The following is a 12247-nucleotide window of genomic DNA, read 5'->3' as shown; positions in this document are numbered from 1 at the left end:
CAAAAGCAAATGTAAGGAGTAGCTGGGTATTCACATAAGAGATGATAATCACCCCAAGAGTCAATAGGTTTGGTTAGGTGTGCCATATAGATGATAAACAAGTAGGGCTGGGAAAACACCTCTGTGGCACCCCGAACGCTAACTTTGCTCATGAGCTCTGCGACCTGCTTTGAGTAAATCATGGACACGCCCAGTACTGGCCAGTCAGAGCACACACCTGCACAAAATGGCGCCTCAAGATGTCCACAAAGAGTAATGCGATGGCCGAAAAGGCACAGCACAGAAAGGAGTAGCAACCGAAGAGTGCAAATCAACACCAAAGTACAGGAGCGCCCACAGCGCAGTGCAGGCATGCTTGAGAAGCCTAAAATGAAAATAAAAAAAAGGAAATTGGCAAGAACAAGGTTTGGAAGGTGAGAACCCTTAACAATTTCCAGGTAAGAGAATCACCCACCCTCCCTTAACAAAAAAAATTAAAACAACAAATTGTCCTGGAAAGATGAAAAAGCATGAGATCATTTAGAATTTGAACTGAAAAACCAGCAAAGAATGCTAATAGGAACTGACCTCAGACAGAGGCCCAGAGGCAGCCTCTCGAACACCCCGAGAGGTTTTATTTGAGCAATTTCAGTACTCAATGGATGTGCGCAAAGCTTAATCAAGTGCTGGGCTCCCAGTCCCCCGTTTTACCCCCCAGGTGTCGCAGGAATGAGCGGCTACCACAAAATGAAGGAATAATAGCGGCAGGTGGTGGGAATCCGGTGCGTGCACGGGTCACGTGAGGCCACGTACAGCGTCAGGCTGAGCATCAACCAATGACTGCGTTCCATTCATCAACAGGGAACAAAGATGGCACAAGGACGGACGTATGGTTCATCTCACACCTCAATGAGTCCAGGAGCTCGGCACAGCCATTGCAGGATTCCATTTAGGTGTGAATGACAGGGTGACCAGATATTTAAAAAAGCATTTGCAATACAATAGGTCTAGCATTTTCTTGAGTTAGAGCTATTGGCATTGTAAATTGATAACTGGAGTTTTCTTGCCACATAAATTGTCCAACCCTGCCTCTTTCCAGCCATATAATTCCACTACCCCAGCATTTAACTAAAGCACTTCCATTTACCTTCTTCCGCTATAGTAAAACATATACAATTATCATATAAACCTTTATCAGAAATAAACCTTTTGCATTAGAATGTAATGCTCAAAACACATAACAAAAATACAATTTGGGACGGATTGAAGGTTGAAATGAAAGAGGGAGTCTGGAGTAAAGAAGGAGAGGACAAGTGGCATAGTAACTGTGTCATGGGCCCTGGAGTAAGAAAGGAAAATGGTTCACTGCAATTTTGTTAGGAAAATATAGGCGTAATTAAAGTTGAGTGCAGTCCATAGGTCTCTGAGCCCCGGTGCCACTGCACCTGTTGCTCCATTGATAACTAGGCCTCAGGAGAGAAAGTGGAAGTAGCACAAAAAGAGAAGCAAAAGGAATACAACAGACAAAAGGAAGAAAGAGAAGGGGTCACAAAGAATAAAAGAAAGAATGAGAAAATGAAAATACAACTAAGAGAAGATAGAGAGCAAACGTGTGAGAAAAAAGGGAAGAAAACTATAGAGCAGAAGATAAAAAGGAAAAAATAATGAAAGAAGTGTGAAAAGATAAATGAACATTAGAGAAACAACAAGAGAGATGGTGAGAGAAACAAGCAGCGGAAGAACAGGGACATGTATGTACTGACACATTTCCCACAGACACAGAATTGGAAAACCACTTTGACATTTCGGGTCCCGCCAATTAACTTGTGGTTTCCACATACAGATGGGAAAAAGAGGGATTTATAATAAAACATGAATTGACAGATAAAGATAAGAAAAACACCAGAGAAAGAAAGGAAGAAAGGTCTAAAAAAAAAAGTGAAGGAACGTCTATTAGAAAGAGCAAATAAAAAAGACAAAAAGAATGAAGGGAAGAGAAAAAATAATGAAAGAATGAACGTCTGATGAAGAAAAAGAAAGGAACAAAACAAGGAAAGAAATAACCAAGTTTTTGCAGGTTTGAAAGAGGAGGTAGCAAGAGGAAGAGGGGACATGAAAAAAGGGAGAGGAGTAGAAATAAACAGTTGAAAGAAAGAGCAAAACTGTTAACGTGTGGATTTTAAGAGCTGGAAAGAGAAAAGTGAGGGAGAAAGAAAATATTGAGAGTAAACAGAGTAAAGGAAAGAATGGAGTGAGATAAGTAAAAGAGACCCTCCCAAATAAAGATGGCAGCTAAGAATAGATTTAATTGGCTCCCCGTGTCCTCAAACAGAAGTCAGAGTGTGGAACAGCAGGGGGTACTGCAGAACAGCAGGAGGTGCATTACTGGAATTGCACTTGAACCCCAAAACAGCAATATTGGGGTGCTTCGGATCAGGATTGTAGGTATAGACAGAGCTGTGTACTGGCCCAGTGCTGGAATAAAAGAAAGGCAGTGGGTGAGGAATGAGAAATGGAGTGCCGTGTAATTATTGGTATTGGAATAATGGGGCGCTGTAGGTTAGGGTTGAGGTGCACTGACAGAGGTGTATGTGGGCTGCAGTACTGGAATAGTAACGGGCACACAAGGTCAGAAGTGAGGTATGTTAAAGGAGCTATGTGTGGAACCTAGTTTTGTAGTGCCAGTGTTGACGAGCGTTATCCTAGAGGTGCCCTGGTAAAGCTACGAGTGGGGCCCTGTATGGGGGTGGCATTGCTTCTTAACCACAGAAGCAAGAAGTCGTGAAGGGCGAGTGTGTGAGCATTAGTACTGAAAAGAAATGTGCACTGAATGTTAGAATGAATGGATTCTGGTGGAGCTGTGGTGGTTCCCATCAACAGTGGTGTTGGATGTTAGACTTGAGGAGCACTAGCAAAGCTGTGTTTTGCTCTTTTGGGTCCAGTATTGGCTTGGCTTTGGGACTGAATATTAGAATTGAGCTGCTGTAACGGAACTGTAGGTGAGTGGGGTCCCAGAACAGGAAAGGAGGTGACCTCGCCGGGGTAGAACTGAGGTGCACTGATGGAGCTGTGCCCGAGGTCCCAGTATTGGAACAGCAGTGTGTACTGGCTGTAAGAACGGAGGTGCTCTGGGAGACAGCGTGTGTGGGGTTCCCAGCACTGGCATTGTTGAGGGCTTGGAGTGTGTGGACTGAGGTGCACAGATGGAACTGTGCCCGAGGTCCCAGTACCGGAACAGCAGAGTGTACTGACTGTAAGAACTGAAGTGCTCTGGCAGACAGTGTGTAGGGGGTTCTTGCATGGGTGAGGTGCTTGGAGTGTGTGAACTGAGGTGCATTGATGGAGCTGCACCTCCCAGTACTGGAACAGAAGTGTGTACTGACTGTAAGAACTGACGTGCTCTGGCAGACGGTGTCTGTGGGGTTCTTGCATGGGTGAGGAGCTTGGAGTGTGTGAACTGAGGTGCATTGATGGAGCTGCACCTCCCATTACTGGAACAGCAGTGTGTACTGACTGTAAGAACTGAAGTGCTCTGGCTGACAGTGTGTGTGGGATCCTGGCCTGGCTGAGGGACTTGGAGTGTGTGAACTGTGGAGCACTGTTGGCACTGCACCTGAGGTCCAAGTACCGGAACAGCAGTGAGTACTGACTGTAAGAACTGAGGTGCTCTGGCAGACATCGTGTGTGGGGTTCTGGCACAGGCACGGCTGAGGGGCTTGGAGTGTGTGAACTGAGGTACACAATGGAGATGCACCTGAGGTCCCTGAGGTACTGGAGCAGCATAGTGTACTGACTGTAAGATCTGAGGTGCTCAGGCAGACAGCATGTGTGGGGTTCCGGAAAAGGTGAGGGGCTCGGAGTGTGTGAGTTGAGGTGCACTAATGGAGCTGCACCCGAGGACTTGTACTGGAGCAGCAGAGTGTACCGACTGCAAGAGCTAAGGTGCTCTGGCAGACAGTGTGTGTCGGGTTCTGGCAAAGGCACAGCTGAGGGATTGAAGTGTGTGAACTGATGGCATGGAGCAGATGTGGGCACTGTCTCGAAGGATTGCAGATCCCTGGTAGAGCTGGGTGCCTAGACTATAAGCAATCACATTTGATCCTCCGCCCTCGGGACCACAGGCAGGCACACTTGGTGAAGAAAATCCACGCTAGGAAGGGTGGGAGCCAGACAGCCGAGAGAGGGTGCAGAGAGCCCACAAAGACCAAATGTGACCAAGATAACAGCCTGATTTATAGCCCTGTTTACAGCTAAGCTCAGAGAAAGAATGCTCGCAAATGAAAAGGGAGGCTTCCCTGGACAAGAGAAGGAAACACATTTTTTTTAAAAAGTCCTCTACAGACCAGGTAAACAAAGCGTAATTATAGAGTAGTTGGTCCCTGCACCCACACAGAAGGAGGCACGACTGACCACTAGCAAGCAAGGATTTTGAAATTAAACTGAAACAAAAAATTGAAATAACTGGAAGCTCACAGAAGAAATGTACTTCAAAGTATACAAGAGGTCGTACACTTATGTTCGACCTAAAAAAAACAAAAAAAGAGACATTTCACTAAAATAGGACTACGATTTTTCAGCAGCCGAAGGGCACAGAATGACAGCACGCAATAAAGCTAGAAAAACAGATCAGGCTCTGAGGAAATAAACAAAGTGCAATTTTTTAAAACCGCTATCACACCTATTGGTTAAATTGCTTTTTGAGAGCAGCTGCTAACTAGTCCTGATTTTGAACTTATGAAAATGTGCCTCTCCCTGGTTTCAGTCTACCCTCCCTGAAAAACCGGGACATAAGCCCAATGTGCTGACCCCTGCCAGAATAGCTTCTGATAAACCGTGACTGTCCCAGCAAATCTGGGACGCCTCGTCACCCTAGCGAATAACTGACAAAGTTGGCTAGGGGCAAATGCTGGCAGGCATAAAGAAAGAGTTAACATCTGTGGCCAGGCTGCTTGGCACGACGATTGTAGCCTGGCCAGAAATCCTACCAAGGCTTGAGAGATGGGGCAACCTTGCATAGTGCAGTGGAGAACTCCAGGTGAAAACAGAAGATAGAAATGTGAAAGTTCTGCAAAGGGCAGGTGGTGTAGCCAGGAACATTGAAAATTATGTGACAGTTGAGGGCCAAATCATACAGCGGGATGACTAAATTATGCAGCAAGGAAAGACAAATTATTCCTTTCACCACCAAAGGACAATGCTTTAGGTTCAATTATTTCATGACCTAAATTAGTACAGGATGCCCAGTAAATATCAGTTATCCCGTGTTAATTGAATCTGACAAGATACGTCTACAAAATATCAAAATGTCTTACTTACAAAAAAAGTAAAGCATAAGGGAAGGCAAGAGACAATTTACTGATAATCCTACTCATTTCCCCTGATTTTAAAAACAGAAACACACAAAATTGTGCCTCAGCTCAGCTGCAGAGACACATGGCAAAAAAGCACCATTTTGGGTGTCATGTGGTCACTTGACTGTCATGCAGTGGTTTTTATCTTTAAAAACAACAAGGAGGGAAAGTTCAGTGCCTGTTATGCGTGACTTGACTCTGTTTTGGCTCGCCAGGCCCCATGGAGCAAGGGCTGAGCCCGAGACAGGCATGCAGCTCTAGCCTGCCTCGAGCCTTGCTTCATGGATGGGGAAACAGAACACATTTTGAGGGCAGACCAACCTGTTCGTTCAGTACTAGATCCTGCTTTAAAAAAGGTGTGTTTCATAAAAGGGACGTAAGTATACTTTTCGGACCTCTCAGCTTGGGTATAAACATGCTGTAATAGGATCTTAAAATACGCCTTGCTATGTTCAATTTTCATATCAAATTCACAGGATGTTGGTGTTATGCACAGTAAATACAATCTCAAAATAAGAAAGACAAAAATAAAGAAATACAAACAAGCTCCAGTAATATTAAATACGTTATAAATTACAGGAGCCTTATTTAAAACAATGTTTTCAGTGGAATAAAACATACTAATGTCACAAAATTGAAGCAGGCTGAATTTTTGAATGCCTTTGTAATAGATTTTGTTAGTTACAAGCTCAACTTTAGTTTTACTATCTAGATCTAATTGTTATTGTTACCTTAGGACATGACTTAACGTTACTTGAAATAACTCTAACTATAACAACTGAATATCTATGGTTTTGTGCGTCTAAAATCTGAACCTTACTATAACGTCCTTCTAACCATTGTTTTTTCTAGTGAATATATATAAGTATCCCCATGTAAGAATATGTATGCGTCTGTGAAATGTTAGAGGCGTGATGTACCACTTTGTGCCAACAACTCTATCTTGTCAGCGTTGAAAAAGCACAGAGTGAAAGAATGTGCTAAAACAATGTAAATGCTTTCCTAGGTGAAAGGACAGAAAGATAAAGGAAAATCAAACATCACCACAAATGTGGCCATTTCTAAAAGCAATATAAATTAAATAAGATAAAATGTGACTAGCCTAAAGGGCACAAGCAGCAGGCTAGTTGCTAAAACACCGTGCCCACAAACATCACTAAAATGGTTTCTCTACAATAGAATGTAGTGATACAATGCCTGCAGCATAAAAGCATTGTTGGGACTGGACGCAGGGCAGGCTGGGAGCTGGTCCCTGCGGATAAGGAGTGGTTTGGCGGTGACGCGGCCAAATAGGTAAGTTTTTTGGGTCGCGCAACCCGCTGCGCCACCCCTTCTCCCTCCCGCTAGCTGCGACTGCAGCTGGGACCACCCATTGCCCCTGCCAGCACTGTCAGTGACAGTAACAACACAACTACTGATCGTCACACTCCAACAAATATGACAGTTCCAACTATTTCCGGCCCCGAAAGCTATTAAAATGGCTTGGGTGGAGGTCTCAGTCATTTTGAATATATATTAAATGAATTAACAACTGTTACTATGCTCATCTCTAAATTAAACAAATAGCACCACCATGTGGCAAACTAGCATAGGTGTCAGTGTTGACACTCAAGTGCTGGTGTCGAGCACCAGAAGCCACTGGCTCAAAATATGCACTGCATCTGGAACTCCCCTAATTTATGTCCTTCATTTAATACTGCACTGCCTTTTTTTTTTACCTGGGAGGAGTGCTTAGGCTTCCCCCCTCTTACTCTGTAGGTTTCATGATGGGATGGACAGAATCATTCTTTTCCAAAATGTTTTAAAAATTGCTTACCTTCAGTTCGAAAAGTTATTCATTGATAGTTTTGATGAGGTTGTAAACATAATTCTTGGTGGATCTGTATTAATTGAGCCACCATGATCATTTAATATTGAAGTTTAGACATAGAATGATTGATGGAGTCTAGTAAGTTATCTCCACCTGATGCAGTTTAAGATCAGTCCTCAGTACAATGAGTCCGTTCCATCAACAAAACACTTATTTGTTTTAAATATTGACTCTGTGATTATACTAGGAGCAGCACTCTCAGCACATTCACTCTTTACCCTCATTCAGTTTTTATCCTCTTATCTCCTTCAGGTCAAAATGAGTGCAGTACAAGTCAACCAGCCTGTCGCCATAACATCCACGCAGATCATGATGATGCGCGGCAACACCTGGAGCAGCGGCACCTGTGATTGCTGTGAGGACTGCAGTGTCTGTAAGTTTCCCCACTGTGAGCCTCTCAGTGATGCCCCTCCTTCATCAATATTGGGGTCTCCTCTTCAGGCATTACCTAGCTTCCTGGCACCATATGAGCCACAAAAGACTGGAAGCCAGTAGTGCCTATGTCTGTCATGCCTGGAGACAGCAGAGTTGCTAGGAGTAGGGGTGGGTGAAATATTCTGCTCTACCTGCAAAATTGGCAGAATTTTGGCCACTCCGTCTTAATCTAAAATGCAGTGTTCTGGCCAAATTCTGTCAATCGCCGCATGGCGGATTCTTTCTCCCACAAGGCTTCAAAATATGCCAGCTGGCAACCGTAAGTGAGATTTGCTGTCCCCTGTGCGATTTTTCTGATGCGGGCAGTCCCCAGCAATTGCTAGCGGTCATGGCCAGAGGACTGCCTTTTGGATAAAACTGCTACCCCCTCAAGTAGATTTTCCTACTGAAGGAGCACCAAAATCAACTGGAATAGAATGCACTCTTTCCTAGTGCATTGTGCTGTTCGCCCTGACCTTCATCGCTGTATGCGCTACTAGCGCTAAATAGCATGAGCAGTGCGGGCTGCATATTTTTCTTCCATTGGCGGAATTCTGCAAAATCTCTGCCAAATGTCATGGATTGAAACTCCCCGAGTTCCACCAACCCCTAGTTATGAGTAGGCGACAGGTAATGAATAGTGGGATAGTGGTGCACAGAACACTCTGGATCACTCTCCGTCTAGCCTTGAAGTCTGGATGCTGGCCTTAGAGCTCAGGAGCTCAGAGTGTAGTAACCAGTCATACTAGCACTGGTGAGCGGAGAGGGATGCTGCCGTACTATGGCATCCATCACTAGAGAGTCGCTTCATCTGGGTACCACAAACAGCCTCACCTACTAATTAAATCAAGAGACAGTGGCATCTGCTGCTCACCAACATTGTTTAAACTATGGTACCCACTATTAAATAGTAACATCATCATGATTCATAGATACATACGTATACACACATTAGCAACTATAGGCGTTGCATAACTTGTAGACCTATAAGTGCCAGGGCTCAAATATTTCCTTAGAAACTGCCACCAGCACTGAAGTAGGTCGTGATACCAAATATCAAAGTTGTGTTGTGTTGATTCCCCCTCATGCATCTTTAATCTATTACCCAACAGTCTCTGCTCCTCAAACTCACTCCTGCATGTTTCTTTCGCTCCTGCTTTCCTCACTCTTTTACTATCTTTCTCTTTCTCCTTCTTCCTCACTTTGTTTTTTTCTCTCTCATGTTATGGGTCAAAGCCTGTTGAGAAAAATAAGTGCCGGTGCCGAGAAATAAGTGCCAGTGGGCGCCACCTGTAACCACCGGCTCAAATTAAGCACAGATCATGGGATCCTTCACAAATGAGAAGTGGCAGGGTTGCAATTCCTCTCCTCGTTAGTTAGTAGTAGCCACAATGAGATCATTCACTGTTTTAAAGTGGCAAGATTGTGATTCGCCTATTCGCTAATCGTGACAGCAGCAACCTTCATTAGACAACAGTGTTTTAATTATGATTGCTCTATTTACTAGTGGTGGCAGTGTTGTGATTGTTCACTACTTATTTGTAGCAGGATTTTGATTCTTCCTACTCACTAATGATGACAGTATATATGTGGTTTACTTTATAATAGTATCACTATTGCGACTCTCCTACACTCTAATGGTGACAGCGGTGGGATCCTTCACTAGTTCATGTTAGCAAATTTGTAATATTTAGATCAACTTATGGTAACAAAAGCTAGCCAGGGTTTTTTACTCACAGAATAGGGGGAATCTTCTTTCGTTAATGGTGGCAGGAGTGTGAATCCCTCAATCACTGATGATAGTTGTGCGAGATCCTTCCCTTGCCAATTGCGGAAGGATTTGATCTCCCTTTCACCCCTGGGAGTGGAATTATTGAGTAATTGTTGGTGGCAAGGTTATTCCTCTGACTCTACAATGGAGCTTGAAGATAGACCTCTTCTGCTGGTACCTATGGCGGTAATTCGACAGTAAGTGATAATTAAGGCATTCTTTACAGAACACCTCACAGACTGGCATTTCAAGTCTACCTGACTCAGCTTTGGGTGAGTCTTGCAACTGTGGTAGCATAATTTACTTATATCCAGTGCTGGGTGAAAGTAGAATCTAGGAGACACCCTGGACATAGCTGCTCTTGATTACTCGAGTTTGGGTTGTTGGAGTTGAACAGAGTCAAGAGCTCTCCCTCTGGGTTTATTAAGTGGTGAGCAAATCCCAAAATGGTAGAAAGTTGAACTATGTTAATATTTTCAATGTGAGAATTCAATTGGCTATTCAGAATCTTTAAAGACTATTCAAATGTAGGCCAATGAATACCTAGAAATTACCCCAGACCCCTGGAATTGAGTGCAAGAACAGAGGACTCTTTCAAGCTATTCCAGCAGAAGAGCCTATTCTATCAACGTTGAGGGTGACTCCTACAGACCTGGACTAGGAAGGTGGCACCATATATGGTTCCTACCTGGGCTTCACCCTTTTCATGCTCATGAAGTGGATGAGTACACAATGGTGCCCAGCTTCAGCCAACTTGTTCTCTACTGGTTTACTAGGGGACTGAGTTTGGTGACAAACCCACTCACAGCATGGGAGGACACACTGAATTGCACAGTAGAGTCTATGGGGTTGAAACTTGTAGAGCGATAGACAGAAATAAGGGGCATGAAGATGGGCCATATATACGGTCATTATCTATGCATCTACTCTGTGTCTAGAGCGGGAAATGGACACAGCTAGAAGCCCCATGTCTCCCAGAGCACTAAAGAGGAACCCTCTGAATTAGCAATCAAACCTCCCATTGCATACATATCCACACACATCTTGCTTACAATGGCTTGCTGCTCCCATGATTGCCAGAGACTACTATCGGAATACCTGCTGACATCTGTTTCGCTTGAGGAAATACACCCTACAGTGTTTTCAAGGCAATGAATAGAAGAAAAGAGAGTGAGGGCTCCTCATCAACCCTGAAAAGAAAGTAACCTTAAAAGTCTCTTCAGTCTTGTAGTGCTGAGCATCTGAATGTGGGTTTTCCCACAAAATAGAATACAGACAGGAATTCAGCAGCAATGCAAGCATCCCTCTAGCACAGATCTGGTTTGGGGCACAAAGAAACAGCCCAAGAATCACTTACAATCAGAAGTAGTGCAGGTTACACCCTTATATACTACAGGCTGAAGCCAGGCAACAGCAGGGCAGGTTTTACCCTCACACAGAACAGTTAGACCCTAGGTAGAAGCAGTGCAGGTTTCACCCCCACACAGAATACTTAGGGACTCATTTCAACAGACCCCCGAGGTACCGCCATGCTGAAGACCGCCAATGCAAGCGGTTTTCCACACAGCGTATCATGACTGCTGGCAGCCCTCTGCCCTTTTTCGGACGGAGAGCCGCCAGCAGCCATACTGTCGATCGGTGGGGAAGTGAAGGCTGTTCCACCTCCACCGCCCCGTCATCAGAACACCGACCACTGAATCCCAACCCAGGATTCGATGGGCTGTGTTCTGGTGACTGGGAGCTGACGGCGGAGCAGCCCCCATGGATCCCGTTCCCTCCCGGAGGATCACCGGACCAGGTAAGGTGATCGTCCGTTAGGGGAGGGAGGGGTGGGGGGTGTTGTGTGTTGCATGCGTGCATGGGGGTGTGAGTGTGAGTGTGTAGAGGGTGTGTGTGAGTGCGTTTATGCATGCGGGGGTGTGTTGTGTGTTTGGAAAATGTGTGTGTGTCTGACTGTGTGTGTGTATGTGTGTCTTTATGTGTGTATATATGTGTGTCTGTATGTGTGTATGTGTGGGTGTAAGTGTACGTGTATGTGTAGTTGTAGTGTACATTTGTGTAGGGGGTGTGGGTGTGTGTCAATGTTGGGGGGGTGGGCAGGGGGGTCCTGACACATTTGGGGGGCAGTGGGGGGGTCGTGGGTTTGGGGGAGGACTCTGGGGAGGGGGAGGGGGGTGAGACCCCTATCAGTGCCAGGGAAGGAATCCCCTGGCACTGATAGTGCCTACTGGCATGGATTTCGTGTCGGTACAGAACCCCACGAAATCCATGGCGGTATGCGGGGTCGTGATGCCGCCGGCCGTGTAGTAACAGCCGCCGGGCTGGAGACCGAAGTCTCCAGCCCAGCGGTCTTTACCACCCTGGCGGTCGGAGTGGAGAAGTAGCAGTTGTGCATGGCAGTCACCGCCATGCTTGTAATTCCAATTTTTTCACAGCTGGCTTGTTTGCGGTATTACCGCCACTTCTCCACCGACCACCAGGGTTGTAATGAGGGCCTTAATGCAGAGGCAGGGGAGGTTTCCGCCTCACACAGAATACTTAGTTCACAGACGGCAGCAGTGCCGGTTTTGCAGGAACCCAAAGCAGTCCTGTCAAATTTTGTCAGACCAGCCCCCTAGGCTGCACAACGAGCAAGCCTGACCACTACAATAGGGCTTGGGGGATCGCCCTCCCAAGAAAATTTGAGGAAAATGGCAAAAGCGGTGCATTATAGAACACATTTTTCATTATATATTCAATTGTATTTGTTTTTAAAGCATAGCAAATGATCACCTTACCAATGATTCCCTCACCCTCCCAATATGCCTCTTATCTCTTTATACCCCTCTCCCATGTATTTCATTTGTTTTATAAAACCTCTCT

At 45.2% G+C, this 12247-nt stretch overlaps 1 protein-coding gene across 1 annotated transcript in view; it reads left to right on the top strand.

Annotated features, from left to right (window-relative positions):
- LOC138266888 (cornifelin homolog A-like) overlaps positions 1–12247 on the top strand; it is a 91429-nt gene that overhangs the window by 18192 nt on the left and 60990 nt on the right. The window contains exon 2 of the mRNA XM_069215616.1: positions 7453–7573. Within this exon, the coding sequence (XP_069071717.1) occupies positions 7459–7573 (115 nt within the window). The 5' untranslated portion in view covers positions 7453–7458. The remainder of the gene's footprint in view (positions 1–7452; positions 7574–12247) is intronic.

This window comes from Pleurodeles waltl, chromosome 12 (genome assembly GCF_031143425.1).
Source record: "Pleurodeles waltl isolate 20211129_DDA chromosome 12, aPleWal1.hap1.20221129, whole genome shotgun sequence".
NCBI lineage: Eukaryota > Metazoa > Chordata > Amphibia > Caudata > Salamandridae > Pleurodeles > Pleurodeles waltl.
Note: the sequence above shows the minus strand (reverse complement) of the source record. Positions and strands in the feature narration are given on the sequence as shown.